This window comes from Symphalangus syndactylus, chromosome 6 (assembly GCF_028878055.3).
Source record: "Symphalangus syndactylus isolate Jambi chromosome 6, NHGRI_mSymSyn1-v2.1_pri, whole genome shotgun sequence".
NCBI classification, from domain to species: domain Eukaryota; kingdom Metazoa; phylum Chordata; class Mammalia; order Primates; family Hylobatidae; genus Symphalangus; species Symphalangus syndactylus.
This window is the reverse complement of record NC_072428.2, coordinates 63,974,415-64,000,192: the sequence shown is the minus strand read 5'-3', so window position 1 is coordinate 64,000,192 and position 25,778 is coordinate 63,974,415. Positions and strand designations below refer to the sequence as shown.

Here is a 25,778-nt window from a genome sequence, read left to right as displayed (position 1 = left end):
AAAATAAAAACACTAGATAGCAGATGAAGGAAAGAGCTGGCGGAAAGGGCAAATCTATGTTTAATTTTGCCAATTTCTCTTTTGCTGATATGGTTCCAGAAAAAAAATCAATCATATGAAAGGTACATAAGATGGGTGTGATGTAAGATAAAAAATGTTCATGTCAACATATAAACTACTTCATTTTGTGACAGACTAACAAAATAATTGGTTTCAATGTCTTTATTTTTTAAGAGATGGGGTCTCAGTTTGTTGCCTAGGCTCACTGAAGTACAGTGGTGCAATCACAGCTCACTGTAGCCTCAAACCCTGGGATCCCAAATCCTCAGCCTCCCAAGAAGTTAGACTACAGGCACACACCACAACACCCAGCGTTTTTCTTTCTTTTACTTTTTTTTTTTTTTTTTGGTAGAGAGTGGGTCTCACTATGTTGCCCAGGCTGGTCTCAAACTCCTGGCCTCAAGTGATCCTCCTGCCTCAGCCTCTCAAAGTGCTGAGATTACAGGTGTAAGCCACCACACTCAGCCAACAGTTTAAATTTCTTAAACAAGATCAAACATTTAAAAGTTTACATCAATGAAAAACTAAAATATTTGCTTTATTTAAAATACCTGGAAGGTTTCCATTGCAGTCCACATCTTCTATGCTACAACCCCATTTAACAAGAAGTTGCAAGCAGCCAAGCCGCCCATGAAAAGCTGCATAATGCACAGGTCTCCATTCTCTCTTATCGGTCACACTGGGATCCTAGAGGTAACATTCACAAGGACTTAGTTTCTCCCCATTTTGTAGGGAAAACACTAAGCCTAGCAGCTTAATTCTGTAAATAAGAATTGGAGGCTGTTCTTAATACAAGAAGGCAAACACTTAATATAATAGAAAAATGTACTGTAACCACTAATTTGAATATATGAGCTAATAAAATACTAGGAAAATTTTATAAAACAGGCTTTTCAAAAGAACGAGTCACATAAAATAGTTTTTAAAAACGAACTTAACTAGTCATCTTACCAGTCACAGATTCCTGACCAATAAAATAAAAGGGATAGATTGAATGATCAAATACTATCATTGAGAATATAAACAGAGTTTACAAAAAATATTTAATAAGTTTTCACTTTCTCAAACTATAGAAACACCAACTCTTACCACAATGTCTTCAATATATGTAGTTCTCTTCTTCTACGTTATTTATTACAACCACTACATAATAAAATTAAATATTGCAATAAACAAAATTTCTGAAGAAATAAATCACTTTCTAAATCAGTATATGAAATAAGAGTTTCAAAACAAACACATAGGTAGACACACAAAAATTCATAAAGATTTACAATCACCTGGTTAAGATTCGTTTGAAGCTTTGTAATCTAACCAGTTAAACTCTGAACTGGCATGAAGAACCCAAAACCTCTCAAGTACTTTGTAATACTGAATTGGTTTTTTGGGGGGAAGGGAAGATTTGTCTGAATTATTGCTACTATGTTTAAAGATAGAAAAGCTAGAGAGAAAAATTAAATTAGTTTCCGAAAGTCATATAAGAGATCTAAAAAGTCAGGAAGAGATAACTAGACTACCAAATGCTATTCCATCTATATTATCATACATTAGCACATATTAACAGGAGTCACTCACCACTCCACTTCGGAGCATTATTTGTAAAGTGAAAGAATGTCCATGAGTTGCAGCAAGATGTAAAGCAGTGCATCCCCGGTCATCCTGGGCTGTCAGATCTGCTCCATTCATTATAAGAGCCTAAAAATAGAGAAATAGGAACGACTTTACATGAGTATAGATGTTAAACCATAAATGCAGATGCAGATTATACAAAGGCAAGCAATTTATTAATCTATAGCTAAATTCTTTTTTTTTTTTTTTTTTTTTAGACGGAGTCTCGCTCTGTCGCCCAAGCTGGAGTGCAGTGGCGCAATCTCAGCTCACTGCAAGCTCCGCCTCCTGGATTCACGCCATTCTCCTGCCTCAGCCTCTCCGAGTAGCTGGGACTACAGGCACCCGCCACCACGCCCCGCTAATTTTTTTGTATTTTTAGTAGAGACGGGGTTTCACCGTGGTCTCGATCTCCTGACCTCGTGATCCGCCCACCTCGGCCTCCCAAAGTGCTGGGATTACAAGCGTGAGCCACCGCGCCCAGCCAATCTATAGCTAAATTCTTATGTATGTTCTTACATATGTGCTACAGGCAAATCATAAGAAATTCTCAGCTAATGCTAAGAAAGTGGTTTGTTTTTTTTTTTTTTTTTAGATTATAAAAACTTCCTCTCTAATCAAGGCTTTTAACATGAACAGATTTCTTGAATAAAATGGAAAGTTTCCAGTACACTGAAACATAAATCCACAAGTCGCCATACATACAACACCCGGCAGGAAAAAACAAAAACAGCAAGTTTACATGATCCCTGTAACAACCACGGTCTCAAACTCAGATGCTTCCTCCATCTGCCAAGTGTGTTCTGGATACAGAGCACATCATGGCTTCTGGGGTCATACTCAGCTGAGGCTGTGGGTCCACAGAGCACTCATCTGGCTGGGCTATTGTGGTGGTGGCTCTACCCAAGAAGCAAAGCAGTTACCAGCACATTCAAACAGTGTACTGAACATCTTTTAAATATGAAAGTGAGAAACAAAAAGGCAACATAAAATGTTGTCAGAAAAATGTTAGGAAGTAAGGACAGCTGTGTAAAGCTTGAGGCTGAAAAGTAGCTTGCCAGCTTCATTTCTTTGGCTTCTTGGGTAGTGGGCACCGGAACAGCAAAATGTGAGTTTCCGGTTCATGGATCATATAATGGACCCATCCCTGACTCTGCTGAACGCCAAGATTCCTCCATTCAGATTCAGACATCAAATGAGTTTTATGGACCAGCTTGGCTATGTCCTTGGGCAGCACGACATGTCGATACTCAAACTCCTTGTCGTCGTATTTGTCTGAAGAGTAAATTTGTTTGTGCGACATGATCGCTCGGTTTGCTAGCCTTCAGCCCCGCACTGCCAACCTCCAAGCAACTCCCAACAGCACGCGCTCCCACCCACTTTTGCCTCAAGAAAATGTTTTAACATTGCCTAGAAGACACTTATAATATTGATTTTACATTTTGATTTGAGCATGTATATATAATTTATAAGACACATCTTTCATGAGCATAGATAAATAGCCACTAAGTTAAATTCTTTAATTCTAACCTGATAAAACTGAAATTTAAACTTTCACAAATTCAAAAGCAGAATCCTTTGTTAAGAGGGGTGTGGACTCAGTAGAAGAATTAATTATTTAAGTGACTAGTTCTAAGCTCCAAATCAAGTTTCTAACTACATCTAAAGAGGTTCCATCTGAATTTGCAATTGGCCCAGTTTCTATATATGGGTTATACCATACACAGAGTAATTGGCTTAAAAGAATTATTAGTCTCGGCCAGGAGTGGTTGCTCATGCTGTAATCCTGGCACTTTGGGAGGCTGAGAGTTTGAGACTCTTCTATACTTTACCATTCCTGTAATCTTTATCTCCAGCCCCCTTTTCAACTGCCTGGACCCTCTGTACCTGGATGACCTACAAACACATTAAACTCAACATATGCCAAATTGAACTCAACATCTTTTTCCCAATCTTCCTTGCTTTTCAGATTTCCCTATTCATTCCATCATAATTATCTGTTGCTCTGACTCACAATTTGAATTTTCACTACACTCTGTCGATGTTTGCTTTGCAAGGTATCTTGGCTCATTTTCTTTCTTTCCCTCTGCCACCACCTATTTTTACCCTCTCTGGTTAGTGATTACAGCAAAAAATCTCTAACTGATCTTCTTATCTTTAACTCTTCCTTCATCCTAATAATCCTGCACACATTTTGCTAGAATAATTCCCTGAAATACTGTTTTCATTATCTCATTCCCCAGTTAGTGTCCATGTGGATGTTTATGTGTACGTATAAATATATATACAAACATATTCACACACACACACACACACACACACACACAAAATGTATATAAAAACTCTCTCTTCTCAGCCAGATGCTGTGGCTCATGCCTGTAATCCCAGCATTTTGGGAGGCCAAGGCAGGAGGATCACTTGAGCCCAGGAGTTCAAGACCAGCCTAGGCAACATAGGGAGATCCCCCCCGCCACCCGCCAAAGACATCCCTACAAAAAAAATTAGCCAGGCGTGGTGATACATGTTGGTGGTCTCAGCTACTTGGGAGGCTGAGGTGGGAGGATCACTTGGGCCCAGGAGGTTGATGCTGCAGTGAGTCGTGACTAGGGCACTGCACTCCAGCCAGGGTGACAGAGCAAGACCCTGTTTCAAAAAACAAAAACAAAAACAAAACCTCTCTTTTCTTTCCAGGTAATCACAGGGTTGAGGAGGGGGAAAAAAAACTCTCTTTCTATACAAATGAATCCAAAATCTTCATTCTATTTCTGAGGCACTTTACAAAACTGGTCTATCCAAGCATGGTTCTCAACAGTCCACACCACAAATAATCTATACTCAGTCAAACTAATATAATGGTATATCCCCTGAACACAGCCCAATTTTCCAATTCAGGAGCTTCTTACAGAAGTATAGCATAAAGATTAATAATAGGACAAGTCTAGGTTCAAATCCTAGCTCTGTCACTTGCTTAGGCAAGGTACTTAACACTCTGAATTTGTTTTATAACCTATATAAAAGGGAACTCGTAGAACTGTTTGTGTTGGATGAAATGATACATGAGAGACTAACACACAATAAATCTCCAATGAATGACAATCATTACTTTTATTTGCTCCTAACATATTGCCTGCCTCTATAATACTTCCTCATTACTTAGCTCTTTAAAATCAACCCACTCTTTTGAGCTTAGCTGATGTTTTATTTCCTCCATTTATGATCCCTCTACCTCCTCCTAAATTATACAATTCTTCTCATCTATATTTTTCATTAGAACTTTAATCATAGATTTTGCTTTGCATTGTTTTGTAACTCACTGAGTAGAGCTCCTGTCCCTTCAAACAATCTCACGCTTCTTCCTGTTCCACAGGAACTGTGATGTACATTGGCTGTGTACCCCCTCGAATCTCATTTGAATTGTAGTTCCCATAATCTCCACGTGTCATGGGAGGGACACGGTGGGAGGTAACTGAATCATGGGGGTGGTTACCCCATGCTATTCTCATGATAGTGAGTGAGTTCTCACGAGATCTGATGGTCTTATAAGAAGCTTTCCTCCTTTGCTCAGCACTTCTCTCTTCCTGCCATCCTGTGAAGGACATGTTTGCTTCCCCTTCCACCATGATTGTAAGTTTCCTGAGGCCTTCCCCAGCTATGTGGAACTGTGAGTCATCTAAACCTTTTTTCTTTATAAATTACCCAGTCTCAGGTATTTCTTCATAGCAGTGTGAGAATGGACTAATACCAACTGTTTGCTTATATGACTCTGTATTCCTCCAAATTCCAGTCTATTTCAAAACACTGAATAATTTAATTACTCTAATAAACTAGATCCTACCACATATTAATATATCACCCTGGTCAGGCAATACATTAAATACAAAATTTTAGGCATGGCCAAGTGTCTTAGTCTGTTTGGACTACTATAACAAAATATCATAAACCAGGGAGCATATAAACAACAAAAATTTATTTCTCATAGTTCTGGAGGCTGGAAAGTCCAAGATTAAGGTCGTGGCAGATTCTGTCTGGTGAGGGCTCTTTCTGCATAGATAGTGCCTTCTCACAGCATCCTCATATGGTGGAAGAGGCTAGAGAGCTAGCTCTCTGAGGTCTCTTGCATAAGGACATTAATCCCATTTATGAGGGCAAACCCCTCATGACCTAATAACCTGCCAAAAGGCCTCACCTCTTAACACCATCACCTTGGGGTTAAGATTTCAACATATTTATTTTGGAGGACACAAACATTCAGACCACAGCAGCAAGCTATAAAGGAGATAATCTGGTCATGACTGTGAGATCTCTCAAAACAACCCAGACAGCCAACTACATCAGAGATAAAAGGATTTCTGGTCACATACAATTTGTTTAAGTGGATAGCTGGTATCAGAATATCTGAGTTGTGGAATCCAGTAAGTTCTTGTTTAGAATATAAAACTAAATCTATTGAGTCAAATAATTAGAATAATAGCAATAGCCCAACAGAACTATGTTAAAGTAATTGAACTTACTGAAAAAAGTAATGTTATTATTACCTGTACACAAGCATCTTGACCCCTGATTGCAGCTATGTGAGATGCTGTCCAACCTCTCGTTGTTACGTGTGTGATATCAGCTCCATGCCAGAGCAGCCAGTGAAGACACTAAGAAAATAACCATGTTAACAAGTGATAAAATGGATGTTTTTAACATTTTTATCTTTTAAATTTGGTCTGTTATCATAAAATAACAGACTGTAGTGAATGAGAGATCCATGTATAAGAAAAACAAAAGCACAAAGCACAAGCACAGTGACATGGCAACCAACATGTGGCCTCACTGCTGCGTAAACAATAGAGACTAGTGGGAACTGTGGCAAACTGGAGACCGTATTTCTTGTCTGTAAGGTATAGACACTACTCAATCAGAGTCAGTGGTTGCTATGAGTGAAATGCTTATCCAATGTTTGTAAATATTCTGTTTGATCAATACTGTGCAGGCCAAAGAAAACAGATCTAAGAGTCAAATTCACTCAAAGGCTGCCAGTTTTCAATCTCAAACACAGATCTTTAAATGGGTCCAGAGCTTTTGCATCAGAGCAAACATTGTTATTCTAGTGATTCTAAAAAATAAATGGTTTATTTAAAAAAAATGAGAGAAGTCAAATGTATCTTTAAGATTTTTAAAAATTAATCTAAATCTCAATATAATACAGTACTTAAAGGTCTGTACCACATACGGTGTTACTGTCTTTATATGTTCAAGTTTGTATATGCTACCACCTCTTTTTTTTTTTTATTATACTCTAAGTTTTAGGGTACATGTGCACAATGTGCAGGTTTGTTACATATGTATCCATGTGCCATGTTGGTGTGCTGCACCCATTAACTCGTCATTTAGCATTAGGTATATCTCCTAATGCTGTCCCTCCCCCTCCCCCCACCCCACAACAGTCCCCAGAGTGTGATGTTCCCCTTCCTGTGCCCATGTGTTCTCATTGTTCAATTCCCACCTATGAGTGAGAACATGCGGTGTTTGGTTTTTTGTCCTTGCGATAGCTTACTGAGAATGATTTTTGCAACCTACTCATCTGACAAAGGGCTAATATCCAGAATCTACAATGAACTCAAACAAATTTACAAGAAAAAAACAAACAACCCCATCAAAAAGTGGGCGAAGGACATGAACAGACACTTCTCAAAAGAAGATATTTATGCAGCCAAAAAACACATGAAAAAATGCTCATCATCACTGGCCATCAGAGAAATGCAAATCAAAACCACAATGAGATACCATCTCACACCAGTTGGAATGGCGATCATTAAAAAGTCAGGAAACAACAGGTGCTGGAGAGGATGTGGAGAAATAGGAACACTTCTACACTGTTGGTGGGACTGTAAACTAATTCAACCATCGTGGAAGTCACTGTGGCAATTCCACCTCTTTTTAAAAGAATTGATCATATCATTGGGATACATTGTCATAGAAGTCATAATCATATTATTTGTTTAAAAGGCTTATCAAGTAAATATCATTTTCCTGCAGCAGAGACTAATGACAATAAAATATTAAAAAACCTCAATCTCAATAATAATTATAGTAAGTCATTCATTTATTCAACAATATTTATGAAAAAACTATTATGTGCATTGTTCAGGCACTAGAGAATAAAGCCACTGTCAACATTCATATACTGGTTTTACATTTGTCATGGGTGAATATGTAGAAGTGAGATTGCTAGGACATAAAATAAGTATATATTTAACTTTATTTTAAAGACTGCCAAACTGTTTTCTAACGTGGCTGTACCTCTTTACATTCCCACCAGCAATGTATGGGAGTTCTAGTTTCTCGATATCCCTGTAAACACTTTGTATTGTCATTTTTTTGGGGTTTTGTTTTTTCTGCTATTCTTACAGGTATGCACTGGCATCTCATTGTGGTCTCAATTTGCATTTGCCTAATGGCTAATGATGTTGAACATCTTTTCATACGTTTAATTGCCATCCATATGTACTCTTCGAGAAAGTGTCAACTGAAGTCTTTTGCCCATTAAAATTTTTTTTCTTACTGCTGAGTTCTGAGAGTTCCTTATATAATCTGGTTACAAGTTCTTAGGTACATGATTTGCAAAGGTTTTCTTCTCTATTTTCTCTATAAGTTTTATAAGTTTTACATTTATCTACAATCTGTTTTGAGTAAATTTTTGCATATGGTGCCAAGTATGGCTCAAGCTTCATTTTCTTTTTTTTTTAATTTTAGATTCGGAGGGTACAAGTACCAAGTTCGTTCATTTCATGGATATATTGCATGATGCTGAGGCATTTGGGCTTCTATTGAACCCATCTCCCAAATAGTGACCAGGTTACCAAACAGGTAGTTTTTCAACCCTTGCCTCCTTCCCTATCTACTTTTGGAATCCCCAGTGTCTATTGTTCCCATCTCTTTGTCCATGTGTACCCAGTATTTAGGTCCTACATATAAGTGAAAATATATGGTTTTTGGTTTTCTGTTTCTGCATTAATTCACTTAGGATAAAAGCTTCATTTTCTCACATATGAATATGTGTAATTGCGCCAACATCATTTAATGAAAATATATCTGCTCTCCACTGAATTACATTTGCATCTTTGTTAAAAATCAATTGACCGGCTGGGTGCAGTGGTTCATGTCTGTAATCTCAGCATTTTGGGAGGCTGTGGCAGGTGGATCATTTAAAGTCAGGAGTTCAAGACTACCCTGGTCAACATGGTGAAACCCTGTCTCCACTAAAAATACAAAAATTAGACAGGCGTGGTGGCAGGCACCTGCAGTACCAGCTACTCAAGAGGCTGAGGCAGGAGAATCACCTGAACCCAGGAGGCAGAGGTTGCAGTGAGCCGAGATCATATCACTGTACTCCAGCCTAGGCGACAGAACCAGACTCTGTCTTGAAAAGAGAAAAGAGAGAACAGAGAAGAGAACCGAACCAGATGGAAATTCTGGAGTTGAACAGTATATCTGAAATGAAAAGTTTACTAGGGGCTCAATAGCAGATTTCATCTGAAAAAAACTGAAGTCCAATAAAGCATAGTTTTTTTTTACCAATTATTAATTTAGTGATTATTTCTTGCAACCAATATATAAATACCAAATATCTTAAGCAAATTCAGAAAGGATAAAAAACTGTAAAGGTGTTAATGTAGTGCTCACGTAAAGATTTAGGGCCAGACACGGTGGTTCATGCCTGCAATCCTAGCATTTTGGGAGGCCAAGGCAGGTGGATCACAAGGTCAGGAGTTTGAGACCAGCCTGGCCAACATAGTGAAACTCCATCTCTACTAAAAATACAAAAATTAGCCAGGTGTGGTGGCACATGCCTGTAGTCCCAGCTATTCAGGAGGCTGAGGCAGGAGAATCATTTGAATCCAGGAGGCAGAGGTTGCAGTGAGCCAAGACGGTGCCATTGCACTCCAGCCTGGGCGACAGAGCAAGCCTCCCTCTCAAAAAAAAAAAAAGAAAAGTTTAGGAGATGACCTTTAAGTGGGAATAGAGAAAAGCACCAATATCTTTTGTTTTCTGTTTACGCTTGTTAAAATCCAACAAACAGGCTGGGGCATGGTGGCTCACACCTGTAATCCCAGCATTTTGGGAGGCCAAGGCGGGTGGATCACTTGAGGTCAGGAGTTAGAGACCTGGCCAACATGGTGAAACCCCATCTCTACCAAAAATACAAAAAATTAGACAGGTATGGTGGCACATGCACCTGTAGTCCCAGCTACATAGGAGGCTGAGGTGGGAGAGCTGCTTGAACCTGGGAGGCAGAGGTTGCAGTGAGCTGAGATCGCACCTCTGCACTCCAGCCTGGGAAACAGAGTGATACCCTCTCTGAAAAAAAAAAAAAAGAAAAAAATCCAAACAACATTTATTGAACATCTGCTAGGCACTGTGCTAGACACTAAAAATATAAATGTAAATTTAATTCAAGAAATTCAGCAACATGAGAAACATTCATTGTGAACTTATGATGTGACTCCTATAATATGCCAGACATTACGCTAGGTATTGTGGAAAAAAAGATGAATAAGACTCAAAGGTATCTTCAAAGAGCTCAAAATCTAATAGAGAATAAAATTTAAAGTGATACACTTTTTAAAATTTATAAGATTTAGAGGTAGCACTAAGGAGTCAGTAACTAGTTGGGAGATACTGAGGGGGAAAACAGAAAGCTTTACCAAGTGGGTACTGACTGACCTGGATTTCAACCAGGTAACCAGTGGGAAGAGATGAGACAGGCAGATGAAACAGCATGTGCATACTGACCAAAGTAACTTATAGATTCAATGCTATTCCCATCAAGCTACCATTGACTTTCTTCACAGAATTAGAAAGAACTACTTTGAATTTCACGTGGAACCAAAAAAGAGCCCATAGAGCTAAGGCAATCCAAAGCAAAAAGAACAAAGCTGGAGGCATCATGCTACCTGACTTCAAACTATACTACAAGGCTACAGTAACCAAAACAGCTTGGTACTGGTACCAAAACAGATAAATAGACCAATGGAAGAGAACAGAGTGCTCAGAAATAACACCACACATCTACAACCACCTGATCTTCAACAAATCTGATGTTTGCGACAGGGGAAGGATTTCCTATTTAATAAATGGTGCTGGGAAAACTGGCTAGCCATATGCAGAAAACTGAAACTGGATCCCTTTCTTAAGCCTTATACAAAAATTAATTCAAATGGATTAAAGACTTAAAAGTAACACCTAAAAGCATAAAAGCCCTAGAAGAAAAACTAGGCAATACCATTCTGGACATAGCCATGGGCAAAGACTTCATGACTAAAACACCAAAAGCAATTGCAACAAAAGCCAACATTGACAAATAGGATTTAATTAAACTAAAGAGCTTCTGCACAACAAAAGAAACTACCATCAGAGTGAACAGGCAACCTACAGAATGGGAGAAAATTTGTGCAATCTATCCATCTGACAAAGGGCTAACATCTAGAATCTACAAGGAACTTAAATTTATAAGAAAAAAACAACCCCATCAAAAAGTGGGCAAAGGATATGAACAGATACTTCTCAAAAGAAGATATTTATGCAGCAACAAACATATAAAAAAAGCTCATCACTGGTCATTAGAGAAATGCAAATCAAAACTACAATGAGATACCATCTCACACCAGTTAGAATGACAATCATTAAAAACTCAGGGAACAACAGATGCTGGAGAGGATGTGGAGAAATAGGAACTCTTTTACACTGTCGGTGGGAGTGTAAATTAGTTCAACCCTTGTGGAAGACAGTGTGGCAATTCCTCAAGGATCTAGAACCAGAAATACCATTTGACCCAGCAATCCCATTACTGGGTATATGCCCAAAGGATTATAAATCATTCTACTACCAAGACATGCACATGTATGTTTATTGCAGCGCTATTCACAATAGCAAAGACTTGGAACCAACCCAAATACCCATCAATGATAGGCTAAAGAAAATGTGGCACATATACACCATGGAATACCACGCAGCCATAAAAAAAGAATGAGTTCATGTCCTTTGCAGGGCCATGGATGAAGCTGGAAACCACCTTTCTCAGCAAACTAACACAGGAACAGAAAACCAAACACCACATGTTCTCACTCATAAAGTGGGAGTTGAACAATAAGAACACATGGACACAGGGAGGGGAACATCACACACTGGGGCCTGTCGGTGGTTGGAGGGTTAGGGGAGGGAGAGCATTAGGACAAATACCTAATGCATGCAGGGCTTAAAACCTAGAAGACGGGTTGATGGGTGCAGCAAACCACCATGGCACATGTATACCTATGTAACAAAACTGCACGTTCTGCACATGTATCCTAGAACTTAAAGTATTAAAAAAAAAAGAAAAGAAAAGAAACAGCATGTGCAAAGCCTATGATAATATGGAACAGTAGACTAATTTGGGAAATGATGGTAGTCACCAGTACTATAGCATAAAACAATTATGATGGGAGATGGGGTTAGAGAAAGAAGTCTACCATGTTAAATGGCTTGAACTTTATCCTATGGAGGGCAGAGAGTTACTACAGGGTTTTAAGGAAGGTCTCAAGTAATATTAGATTTTAGTTTTACAGAGAAAATAGCTTTGTATATAGTATATGGACTACAGGGGGACCACACACACAAAAAAATAAAATTAATTAAATCTAAGGACATGGTTATGGGGATGGAGAGGACAAATTCAGGAGACAAAGATGAAGCAGAATCAAATGACCTAGTGACCAGTTCTCACTGCATCAATGTGTATCATGAACTGCACCTTCATCTAGACAAATGCTGATAATGTGTTTTGCTTCTATGAAATACTGAAACAACTCAATGATGATTCAAAGGCTGTTGCCCTGGAAAACTACAAAAGGGAGGGAAAAATATAACAGTTTTAGTGTTAGACTAATTGAATTTGAGATGCTAGTCAGATATGAATGAGCTATGATCAAGCACCTAATACATAATCCAAAAGTCAGCAGAGAGAGCAAATAAATGAATTATGTAGAAGCGATAAAGCCCAAGAAGTTTAAAAGACTGGCTGGAGAAAGTGTAAAGTAGGAAAGAAATGTAAACAACACTACAATTACACAGTAGGAGGAGTGAGTTAACCAAAGTAGACTGAGTGAGAGTAATAAGAGAAGCTGAAAGGGCACCAGAAAAGAGATGAAATAAATGGTATATCCTGATGTCTATTAGGATATGGCAGAGTAAAATCAGTACTTCCCCCTTCTTTCCAAAATCACCCAAAAGCAAAGAGCAAAAAAACCCAGAAAACTCCAACCGTGATGAAACTAGGAGACAACTGTAACTCAAACTACAAACAGATTAAAAAACCTGCCAAACTGCAGATCAAATAGGAATGTGGGAGGAAAGAGCAGAGAGAACCACCTACCCAGGGATACCAGCTCACAAAGAACCATCAGGCTCCAATGAAAGGCAAAAGCGAAAATCCTTTGTTTATAATAACACTTAAGTGAGGCACACAAACTGGTAGAGGGAGAGTCTCTGAACCAGATTTGGTTACAAGAAGCAAAGAAGTACAAATAAAGAAGATATCACACAGGACTGCCATACTCACAGAAGGAAGTCATGTGTGTGTGGTAGGGGTAAAAAGACAATCCATTGTCAATAGACCTATTGTAGCTTATAGGCTGGGGAAATGTAGTAGCTAAAATAAGCCCCCCATACACATAACCTTGAATCATGAGAAAAGTGCTAGTTAGCCTTGGACAGAGCCCAAGGATCAGATTTGCATTAAAATACTCACTAAGCAGTTTGTACTAGCTAAAAATTGAAACCAAATAAATATCCAACAATATGAAAACAGAGAAATTCTGATACCAGTCTAAGAATAGAATAAACAGCATGGCTGAAAGAAATGAACTTGAGTACATATATGTAACCACATGGATAAAACTCAAAAACATATTGTTCAACAAAAAAAGCAAGCTAAAGAATAATATACATAATGTGATATCATTTATATAATGTATTCAATGATATAATCATATGTAATAACAGCATAAAACATAGATAGGAATAATAAACACCAAAATCAGGGTAATAGTTATCTCTGGAGTTGGAAGCAGAGGAATGGCACCTGAGAGGGGTACTTAGGGACTTCAAATGTACCTGCAACATTCCATTTCTTTTCTAAAAATCTGACGCTACTAAAGCAAAAATGTTAGAATACGTATTCATTATATTATCTACTCCAAGTTATCCTCTATGCTCACCTTTGGAACCCAGTCGCCATATTGTGAGGAAGTACAAACTAGCTCACACATAGAATCCTCACAAATAAGCCCACAGGGACGAAGTTTAAGGTGCCTAATTCATAACCAGCATCAACCACCAGAGACATCTTGAGTGAACACGCCTTCAGAAGAATCTAGCCCCAGCTTTTTAATATTACAGCTGAAGCCCCAGATATCATGATGCAGAGACAAGCTGTCTCCGGGATCCAAATTCTTGGGGTTTGTTCACAAGTATAAATAAATCATTATTTTATTATGCTAAATTTTGGGATAATTTGTTATCAAGCCCTAGCAAAGTAGAATACCCAAATATTAAACTATGACTGAAAAGAAAATATATGCAGTACCTACCATAAGGTCTCAGCACTGTTTGCTAAATTTACAAAACTGTTATAGCTATAAACTTACCTCAGTTTAGTGATACGTATAGTTTCTTACCTCCAAACTTCCAGAATGTGCTGCCCAATGTAAAGGGGTAAACTTATGGAGAACATCAACTTCATTAATGCTGGCTCCACGTTCCACTATTTCTGAAAGCTGCTTTACATCTCCAGCTCGTACTGCATCATATATGCTGCCAAAATGCACCTTCTTCCTGGAACCTATTGAAAAATCAAATTATTTACAATGTACTACAAAACTGTGAAAGAAAAAAAAGACTAAAACAGTGATCTAACAGAAAGCAAAAAATAACTTTGGCTTTCCAAATAATTTACTACAAAGATGTTTGTCATTAATACCTTTTTTTTTTTTTTTTTTTTTTTTTTTTGAGACGGAGTCTTGCTCTGTCGCCCAGGCTGGAGTGCAGTGGCGCAATCTCGGCTCACTGCAAGCTCCGCCTCCCAGGGTCACGCCATTCTCCTGCCTCAGCCTCCTGAGTAGCTGGGACTACAGGCGCCCGCCACCACGCCTGGCTAATTTTTTTTTGTATTTTTAGTAGAGACGGGGTTTCACCGTGGTCTCGATCTCCTGACCTCGTGATCTGCCCACCTCGGCCTCCCAAAGTGCTGGGATTACAAGCGTGAGCCACCGCGCCCGGCCGTTTGTCATTAATATCTTAAACAGACCTCTGGTTCCAACACTGACATGTAAAAAGCATGGAAGTTGACACTCCCATCCTTATAGGGAAAAATGAATAAACAGAAAATGAACAACTTTTCTTGGACCCATCAGAGAACCGAGGTCTCGGGGCAAACTGCCACCCCAAATCTGGAGAGACAAATACAGAAAAATACAGTCCTGGAGCAGAAGCACTGGAGCCATAAAGTGGTAGAAGCACTTACATGGTAATGTTGACGACTTGCCAGAGGATGAGTACATACTAGCCAAAGAATGAGAAACTTCTAAAGGCCACACTCTTACCTAGGAAGCCACTACACTTTCATAGATTTTACCTTCAGAAACCTCACCAGGTTACCATTGTGAAAAGCCAGGAACTCATGTTTTTGGCAGTGAGAAGGAAAAAGTAACCATTTTGAAATATGCCCAATGTGTTCTCCATAACAAAGGCCTCTCTAGTGAAAAAGACTTCACCAGAGCCTCATCTCATACATGCAAATATATTTTATCAACATCTTTCTTATGTTTCTAATTTATTCTTACACTAAGAAAGGAATGGCAGGCCACGATTTTTAATTCATATACTCTTAGTGCTTCATATTTTATAATTTAGTTAATAAGCATTGTGAACAGGTAACTATTAGAGAAGAATGAAGGAGTAAGCAGTTCAACTTCAGCATTCTCTAAATAAAACAGGCATGATTCCTGACCTGAAGTTGTTTTGAAAACAGCTCACCAACACTTGTGGCAAATGATCTGTGCAACCTTGTACTACTATTTATCTATGTACATGTCCTCTCCCCACAATAGGAATGTTAATTTCTTAAGGGCAAAAATCGTATTTTAAACTGGAATTATATCTTTTATATACTATTATTACATCTTTTTATATACTCTAATTATATCTTTGCTCTTAGCAAAATGCTGTAAGTGTACTCAAAAAGCCTTTCTGAACATCTACCATGTGTCAGGCACTATGATAACATGATAGAAAACGGACAAGGATTTAATACATTTTTTTTCCGCCAACACATTAAAATCTATTTGGATAAATACATAATGAAAACAAAAACCTGACAGCAATGTCCTCAGAGAGTACAGGTAAAATTAAGGAGAAACAAAACAAGTCACAGAGGAGGAGGAAACATTCAAGCAAGTCCTTGAAGAACAATTAAGATATATGGCAAATGGGAACGACAGCATATGTAAGGTGTGCACATGTACACATACACCCACACACACCTTTAATAAACGTTCAATGATGTTAATCCCTTCATTCTTCTCCTTTAAACTAGCACAGCCAGACCTACAAACGATGTTCTATCCACTCTACTTATTTTACACAGAGACACTCCTCTAATCCATCTTATACAGACCAACTATCCTGACCACTTCATGCCCCTACTCTAAACTGCTACTGGTTGGCCACTGCTAGTCTACAAAACAAAACCCAAACTCTCAGTATGACCTCTATGGCCTCCCATAATTTGGCTCCATCTAATTTTGTGGCCTTTTTTCTCACCACATTCCATCCCGATTTATTCACTCATCCACTCATCCATCTACTCAACGTAAGTTTGGTGTCTACCATAAGGATAAAAAGATGAAGACACCCTCCAGGAACTCACAGATTAGTAGAGAAGATACAAACACAAAATACAAAATAATGTGGTAAAAGCAACGATGGAAATATTCATAGGAACCTGTGGAAGCACAGATAACTTCAAACTCAGCCAGGGTAGGAGGGAAGGGGAACAGAGAAGGATTCCTGGGGAAAGTTACATCTAAGACAGAATCTTCAAGGATTAACAGGAGTTTGCCAAGGAAAGTAGGAGGAATGAGTAGGCCTAAACAGCATAAACAGTGGGACATGGTCAAGAAACCACACACACACACACACACACACACACACACACAAATCCTTTTACTAAAGTATTAAGGGGAAAAATAGGCTAGAACTAGACAAGAAACAGACAATGGTGAAACTTATTTTTAAAAACTTGGACTTGAGCAGACAGTGGAGAATCACTGAGGAATTTTAAACAGAAGAATTATAATGATTGAGAGCTGTAAGGCTGAGTTTACAAGGCTAAATTCAGGGAAGAGAATTTATTGAATGGGGAGCAAAAAGGCAAGACTAAAGAGTAGGTTGATCGGCTGGGCACGGTGGCTCATGCCTGTAATCCCAGTACTTTGGGAGGCCAAGGTGGGCGGATCATGAGGTCAGGAGGAAACCATCATGGCTAACACAGTGAAACCCCGTTTCTACTAAAAATACAAAAAATTAGCCAGGTGTGGTGGCGGGCCCCTGTTGTCCCAGCTACTCGGGAGGCTGAGGCAGAAGAATGGTGTGAACCTGGGAGGTGGAGATTGCAGTGAGCTGAGGATCACGCCACTGCACTCCAGCATGGGGGACAGAGCGAGACTCCGTCTCAAAAAAAAAAAAGAGATAGGAGGTAGATCAAGAATACAGTTTACAATAGTCTAGACCAGAAAAAATGAGACTGTGAACAGTGGGAAAAGAAAAGGAGAAAGATTCAACAAATATTAATAAAATTAGAATGAACTAAACTGGAATGGATACAGTGGGTGAAACATGGGAAAAGTAGTAAGATAACTCCAAGGTGTCTGGCTTTATCATCTGAGTGCTGTGGTGCCATTAGTTGAGACAGCAAACACTGAAGAACAGAGAGGATATACAGATATAAAATTACATTTTGGACATGCTGCTCTTGAGGTACCCAAGGAAAAATTCCATAAGGGAGACATATCTATCTATTTTTGCAGCTCCGAGGAGAGATACGGAATTCACGTCTCAGTGTTACGTGTGTCTCTGCATTAGAATGCTTTTTCTGACACCCATACTCACCCCCTACTGGAATCAGTGGCATTCTACCGTCCTTTATAACATTCATCTCACTTGTCATTATTTGCTCAGTATTTATCTTCCTCACTAGAAGGTAAAGAATATGCCTGTCTTCTTAAGTTCCTTAAGTTCCTTAAGACAGAGCACAAAGTAGCCATATGCAGTAAATATTTACTGGATGGTTGAATGCATAACCGATTTGAGGGCCATCAGTAGGACTGAAGTCACAGTAAATGACAAGAAAAAGAGAACCAATGATGGCATCATCAAGGGGGAAAAGCTGCATTTAAGAAGAGGGTAGAAGAAAAAACGGTAAGGGAAAGGGTCACTCAATGGAGCGAAAGAAGAAAACTAAGTAAGAACTAATTTGTCATCTCCACAGGGTCAAATGCTGCAGGGAAGTCAAGGAAGAACTTAAAAGGGTCCATAAGACTGAACAAGAGTTGATGTCAAGCTGGGCAAAAAGACTCGGAGGAATCGTGTGGATGGAAAAAAGGAAAGAAAGCGGAAATAATACAGAACAGGGGAGAGTTGAACAGCTTTGGTATCTACTGAAAATAAATTAAAAAGGGAAAGACGGAGTGACAGCTGAGAAAAGCAAATGCCAGAAAGGGCTAAGGCTGTTGCGGTCTTAAGTGAGAAAAGGAATACGACAGAGATGAGGGCCAATGACATAGTCTAACTCACAGGGGTTTGCAGTCTCCCTAGAGGAAGTGGAGGGGCCTGAATTGGCCACCCCGGGCATGGCGCAACACCTCCGACTCTGGAGAGGAGTTGAGTCCAGGACCCTGATGCTGCGGCAGTCTTCACTTGCTCTCACCCACGAGCCACTGCAGCGGCAGCGGCACCGGCCCTCTTCTCCGTCGTCACTAGGACGGGGCCCAAGGTCCTCTCTTGCTCTCTCCCAGAAGCTGCAGCGGAAACCTTCGTCTTCACTTTCTCTCTCCCAAAAGCCACTGAAGCGGCAGCTGGCGTCTTCACTGCCGCTCACACCGGAGGAGTCACTGGCTGCGTAGCCGCGGTCTCCACTTACTCTCTCCCAAGAACTACCAAGGCTGTGGCCGCCATCGACACTCCCTCCCTCCCAGGAGCCACTGAGGCGGCGACTGCGATCGTCACTGACTCTATCCCCGAAGTCACTAGTTCGCGAGCCCCGGACGTCACTGACTCGCTCCCAAGGACCACTGAGGCGGAGGCCTCGGTCTTCTCTGGCTGTTCCCCTGGAGTCGGTAGTTTGGTGGCCTCCAACTTCACTAAAATTCACGTCGCTGCTGCAGAAGGTGCGGTCTCCCCTAACTCTCTCCCAAGAGCAGCTGTGACTGTGGCCACTATCTCCCCTAACTCCCTCCCTAGAGACGCTGCGGCAGTGGCCGAGGTTTTCACCGACCCTTCTCAAGTCACTCCGGGAGAAGCTGGCGTCTCCACTTAGGCTTCCTGCAGCGACCCTGGAGCGGCGGTCGCCCTCTTCACGTTTTCTTTCCCCGTCGTCGCTAACTCTTTCCCTTGACTCGGCGCCGGAATGGCCGTGTAGGCCGTTTATCCTCCACACGTGGTGGCTAGTGCGGCGGCCGCCGTCTTCGTCTGCTACTCCCTGCGAGCCGCGGTGGCGGCGGCCGCCTTCCGCTGGTACTTTCTCGGAGTCGCTTTCCAGCCTCCCGACTCCCGCCACTTGGCTGGAGAGGCAGCAGGGCCGTCGCCTTGGAAACGAGTACACTTCCGACGTGCTGAGGTCATTTCCCTCCCGCTCCTCACGGCTCACGCTACTTCCGGTTTCCTTTCCCTCAGCTTTTCCATGGCTTTTCGTGTGGACAAATCGGGAGGTGCTGTGAACTGGTTTTCGGTGAAATTCGGCTCGGCCTCACGCGAACCTATCTAGGTCCGTCTCTGGAGTGGCCTGTCATCGATCGCGCCCTCCATCGCTGAGCGACACAAGTGGAACCCCCCAGGACTGCATTCTGCGTAGGTGACCTGTGTGGCGCGGGCCGGGCGGGGCCTTTTTGTCCTTGGGCAAACCTGGTATACTTTCTCAGTGGTGATTGGAAGGAAATTTGTTGCCCTGTCATTTCGCAAGTATGGAAAAAGACCTAAAGGAGAATTTAGCAGCTGCAGCCGCTGTTTTTATTCAGTACTTCATTACCGCCAACTCTTTAATAATCGCTTGTTAGTTGTTACCCCTCTTTTATAGGTCAAGAGACTCAATATGTCGGTACTTTGGTAAGGCCAGGCAGCAGGTAAGTTGTAAAACCAGTATAAAAACACGGGTCGTTAGTCAAAAGAGTGCTTCACGTCTCCTGACTCCAAATCCGAGAATCCTTTCACTGTAGCATGTTTACTGCTCAAATATTTCTACAACCGTATTGCTTAACAACAGGAATGAATTATTTCACCATTTGTTGCAAACCTATGGGTCACGTTTTGTGCCAGCAGCAGAAAATACAGAAGTTAGTAAGAATTATCTGCCCTCCAGGGGCATCACCAACCTGGATTCCCCTCTCGGCCCAGTTTTTCTACCTTTACTGCCTTCTCCCTTCAGGAATAATGAACTCGTCCTGGAAACATACCATACTTTTTAATATCTCTGCCTTGTCATGTGCTGTTCCTCTTACCAGGAAACTACCCTGCCTTTCCCCCAGTTTTGGTCTGTGAACACATTTGGGAAATTCTGATCCTACCTCTACTCTCTTGAGGTACAGTAAATTGTCTTTGACTTCCATCATCTTTTGTAATATTACTGATTGCCATTTATTGAGTTCCTATGATCAGCCTGGCACTGTACTAAGTGCTTTATATTTTCTTGTTCATTTTTTTATACCAACATAAATGAGTTTGACTCAATTCTTACTATAACCTGCCAAAATAAGTATTGCTCTTCCTTTTTACGGAGGAGAAACAAGGGGAAAAAAAGTTAATTGCCTCAGGATACACTGCTAGTGTTGCGGGACAAATCAGAGACAGGAGAGGCCAGAGTTCAGGAGAGCCCTTTATTATTAAGGTGATCACAGGCTCAGTCGGACTAGGGTCCAGAAAGTCTGAGCCCGGAACAAAGGGATCAATCACCTTTTAAGCAGTTTGTGGCGGGAGTTTGGTGCTACAGGAAGCCTACTTGCAGAAGCAAGAACAAAGGCAGTTAATTACTCTTTTACATTTGTTACACCACATGTCTTACATCCTTGGGAATACATGCTTTTGTAGCAATTGCTTGTCAACCTTGTGATTTTACAGCCGCGCTAGGGAGGGAAGCAAGAACTCGTGGTGCTTCAAGGAATGTGAAACGATGGAACACAGATAAGCTTCTCCGTGCATAGAGGAGAAATAAGCAGTTAATATTCTCTCTTAACCCAGGTCTCCAGAGGGTGGGGGGCTATATTTCATTCTACCTCTAAGGAAAAGAATAAACTTCTTGACTAATATACTTATAAAATTCATTAATTCCCCCTTCACTAGTAAATAGTAAATAGTAAATACCTGACTTAGGATTCCAACATAGGTCTTGAATTTTGCTGCAGGAGCTCCTCAAAGTCTGAATTCCCACAACATTTATTAGATCACTTATCCCGTTGTATTATAATTATCTGTTTAACAATTTTTCCTCACCCCTAAAGGACCCTGAGCTTCTGGAAGGTAGAGACTGTATCTTAAAATCTTGGCATTTCTGATGTCTAGAATATTTCATTTAAGAGAAGGGCTTAGTAACTGTTGTGTGGGTGGGTTGATCAGTTGACTGTCAGGCAGGTGAACTAACAGGCTGAAGATAAAGTTTTTCACTGTTGGAAGTGAATTTGGGATTAGTCATCCTAATCCCCTCACTTTTAGAAATGGGGCAACTGGGTCAGGCGCGGTGGCTCACGCCTGTAATTCTAGCACTTTGGGAGGCCAAGGTGGGCGGATCACCTGAAGTCAGGGATTTGAAACCAGCCTGGCCAACATGGTGAAACCCCATCTCTACTAAAAATACAAAAATTAGCCAGGCATGGTAGCAGGAGCCTGTAATCCCAGCTGCTCGGGAGGCTGAGGCAGGAGAATCACTTGAACCTGGGAGGCAGAGGTTGCAGTGAGCTGAGATCGCGCAATTGCACTCCAGCCTGGGCGACGAGCAAAACTCCGCCTCAAAGAAAAAACAAAACAAGAAATGGGGCAGCTGAGGCCTTTTGTATACCAGGCATTTGTCGAGTTACTCATGTGGGCCAGTTTCTGTGATAAATGATATGCAAATAATACCCAACTTAATCTGTATTGTTATTTTTATTTTTACAGACGAAGAAACAGCTCAGATTTGACCAAGATCACACAAGTAGGAGTTGAGGAATTGGAACCCACTATGACTGACTCCAAATTAATATAGTGTTTATAGCCACTTACATAGTAATGGGAAAGGTTTTATTTTTTTCACTATACAATATGTAGTAGATAAATTTACTGAGGAAATGAGACAGCACGTGACAAATCCTTAAAGGATACACACATGACAGGATTAGAAGAGGAAACAGAAACAGGTAACAGAGAAGCAGAAAAAGTAAAATCTCCCAAAATAAAAGTAGAAGGAATTAAAAATAAAAGCAGATTCCGGGTGCAGTGGCTCACACCCAGCACTTTGGGAGGCCGAGGCAGGTGAATCACTTGAGGTCAGGAGTTCGAGACCAGCCTCACCAACATGGTGAAACCCCGTTTCTACTAGAAATAAAAAAATTAGCCAGGTGTGGTAGCGTGCACCTGTAATTCTGGTTACTTGGGAGGCTAAGGCAGAAGAATCACTTGAACCCAAGAGGCAGAGTTTGCAGTGAGCCAAGATCATGCCATTGCACTCCAGCCTGGGTGACAGAGCAAGATTATAAAGTCTTCTCAATAGAATCGTCTCAAAAATAATAAAAATAAAAGAAGTTAATGAAATAGCAAATAAAATTGATGATAGTAACTAGCTGGTGTTTGAAAAGAACAATAAATAGAAACTCAACAAATCTGAGGAAGAAAAGGAAAGAAAATGGTATTGGAAACAAAGGAGCCCATGGACAGAGGATGGCTTATGCCCAGGAGGTTGAGGTTGCAGTGAGCCATGATTGCATCGTTGCACTCCAGCCTTGTCAACAGAGCTAGACACTGTCTCAGAAAAAAAAAAAACAGGCCGGGCATGGTGGCTCACGCCTATAATCCCAGCACTTTGGGAGACTAAGGCAGGCGGATCATGAGGTCAACAGATCAAGACCATCCCAGCCAGCATGGTGAAACCCCATCTCTATTAAAAATACAAAAATTAGCTGGGCGTGGTGGCAGGCGCCTGTAGTCCCAGCTACTTGGGAGGCTGGGGCAGGAGAATCGCTTGAACCCAGGAGGTGGAGGTTGCAGTAAGCCAAGATTGTGCCACTGCACTCCAGCTTGGCGGCAGAGTGAGAGTCCGTCTCGGGAAAAAAAAAAAAGTGGGGGCAAAGGGACATGTTACAAAGGAGACTTTGAAAATCAGAAGCAAATTATTTTGTGTAACATTATACATGTTGAGCACCCGTTATCCAAAATGCTTAGGACCAGAGTGTTTCAGATTTTGGATTTTGGAATATTTGCATATACATAATGAGAAATCTTCGGTATGGGACACAAGACTAAACAAATTCATTTGTTTTATGTACACCTTATACACATAGCCTGAAGGTAATTTTATACAACATTTTAAATAATCTGGTACATAAAACAAAGTTTATGTTAAGTATTTATGTGTGGAATTTTCTACTTGTTGCATCATGGCAGTGCTCAAAAAGTTTCAGGCTTTGGAGCACTGAGGAGTTTGGATTTTCAGATTAAGAATGTTCAACCTTTACTAATCTTGAAAATTCGGCCGAGCGTGATGGCTCATGCCTATAATCCCAGCACTTTGGGAGTCCGAGGCGTGTGGATCACTTGAGGTCAGGAGTTGGAGACCAGCCTGGCCAACATGGTGAAAACCCGTCTGTACTAAAAATATAAACATTAGCCAGGCATGGGGGCAGTCACCTGTAATCCCAGCTACTCAGGAGGCTGAGGCGAGAGAATCACTTGAACACAGGAGACGGAGGTTGCAGTGAGCGGAGATCACACCACCACACTCCAGCCTGGGTGACAGAGCAAGGCTCCGTCTCAAAAAAAAAAAATCGCTTGGCTAATTTTCTCGGAAAATACGAATTTCAAAATACTGGCTCGAGTCAGAAAACTTTAATAAATTGGTAACTATAAATGTCCTAAAGTAGTCAATCCCCAATAAATGTCACCAGGAACAAAGCATAGAGAAGGATGGAGTACTTCCCAACTCTAAAGCTAGTGTAACCCTAACAGCTCTAACCATGTCAAAATTTCAAATTTACATTGCCCGTGAACCTACTGGTTGTGAGATCTTCAAAATAACTTGCTCAGATATATGTAGTATGATAGTCACCATAAAACTTTGTAATTGTGAATAATTAGAAATTTTAATATCCATCAGTAAAAGAATAGCTAAATTATGCTGCATTCATCATACAAAATACTATGCGGTGGTAGAAATGCAGATCTATGTACCTTAATCTACATGGAAAGAGTTGTATAGGCAATGAAAAATGGTGCAAAACAATACATATATGATCTCATTAAATTTTCAATATTTTTAATTTGGAAAGGTTCTGTACTGAATTGTTAACTCAGTATATAGACCAAGAAAGAGGGTGTAAAAGGTGACCATATTTTATATTTTTATTATTTGATTTTAAAAATGTTAATCCTAAGTAAAAATACAGAAGAAGAGAAAAACATGTACCATCACATGAAGCAAAAGAAGATAGTTTAAAGTGAATGTGGGCTGGGCACAGTGGCTCACGCCTGTAATCCCAGCACTTTGGGAGGCTGGATTACCTGAGGTCAAGTGAGACCAGCCTGGCAAATATGGTAAAACCCCGCCTCTACTAAAAATACAAAAATTACCCGGGTTTGGTGGTGGGTGCCTGTAATCCCAGGTACTCAGGAGGCTGAATCTGGAGAATCACTTGAATTTGGGGGTCAAAAGTTGCAGTGAGCTGCGACCACACCACTGCACTCCAGCCTGGGCAACACAGCGAGACTCTGTCTCAAAAACAAAGTGAGTGTGGTCCAGAAGAGATTAAGAAGCTAAGAAAAGCACACTAGTTTTAGCAAGAAGTCATTGATAATAAGAGTAATTTTAATAAAAAAAGCTAAGATGCAATATCCAGACTGCACAGGATTTCAAGGTAAGTGCCTAACTATGGAAGTTTCTTAAGTGAAACAGGGTTCAGAATACATTCTGGAGTGGTCATCTCAGTATTCTAGAGAACTAGAACCTTTTGTGAGTAGGAAGGTATGATTCCAGTTAGTAAGTATGACTAGTCCTCCACTTCTACCTCAGTTTTTCTAAAGTGGGGTGATAAAGCAGGATATCATAAATCAGCTTTTTACATCTTGTTGCAGAGAAGGGAGCAGGGCCAACCCCAAGCGAAAACAAAAAATGAAGTGGATGTTGGTGACAGTCTGTACTCCTTTCTGCCTATGTGCCATTTTCTGTTATTTCCCAGTCATTCTTGTTCTCCTTTTGGTGCCCACTCCCAAATCCTCACAGGGGTACTCCATGGGTACCTTTTGGTTCCCACTCCCAAATCCTCACAGGGGTACTCCATGGGTACCTTTTGGCTCTTATTTAGCTACTCTTCCCCGCCTGCTCAACACAATGCCCATTATCTCTGGGAGCTGACCCCATTTAGGATTAGGAAAAAACTTCCCAATTCTACAAGAGTGCATATCTTTCTTGATAATAGTCTATTTTCCATTTCTACCTCCAGTTTACCTCTTTAGTCAGCTACATTTTTCCACCTGCAGCATGGTTAGATGCCTCCTCAGATTTTCCTGAATATTTTTATAAACCTCATTAGGTTGCTGACTTGGTACTAAATTGTAAGGTCAGTCATATAAAAAAT

At 40.5% G+C, this 25,778-nt stretch overlaps 2 protein-coding genes across 12 annotated transcripts in view; both read right to left on the bottom strand.

Moving 5' to 3' along the window:
* ANKRD42 (ankyrin repeat domain 42) overlaps positions 1-19,560 on the bottom strand; it is a 122,137-nt gene extending 102,577 nt beyond the window's left edge. For 6 of the 11 annotated variants that reach the window (XR_010121377.1, XR_010121375.1, XR_010121376.1 and 3 more), the window contains exons 1-5: positions 18,544-19,556; positions 14,370-14,533; positions 6,204-6,311; positions 1,636-1,755; positions 612-747 (exon numbers count right to left, since the gene is read on the bottom strand). Coding sequence is in view for 6 of the 11 variants with exons in the window: in XM_063641485.1 (XP_063497555.1) it covers positions 612-747; positions 1,636-1,755; positions 6,204-6,311; positions 14,370-14,533; positions 18,544-18,601 (586 nt within the window). In the remaining 5 variants the exon portion in view is untranslated. Of the gene's footprint in view, positions 1-611; positions 748-1,635; positions 1,756-6,203; positions 6,312-14,369; positions 14,534-18,543 lie in introns of all 11 variants that reach the window. The other 5 variants (XR_008658316.2, XR_008658317.2, XM_063641486.1 and 2 more) reach the window with 2 other exon arrangements.
* On the bottom strand, positions 2,665-3,049 carry LOC129483871 (cyclin-dependent kinases regulatory subunit 1-like). The gene has a single exon (XM_055281289.2). The coding sequence runs from the start codon at positions 2,969-2,971 to the stop codon at positions 2,732-2,734; it is 240 nt and encodes a 79-aa protein (XP_055137264.1). The 5' UTR covers positions 2,972-3,049; the 3' UTR covers positions 2,665-2,731.
* Positions 19,561-25,778: the final 6,218 nt, after the last annotated feature.

Coding starts and splice junctions, on each gene's coding strand:
- LOC129483871 (XM_055281289.2), bottom strand. CDS start 2,971: ATGTCGCACAAACAAATTTACTCTTCAGACAAATACGACGACAAGGAG.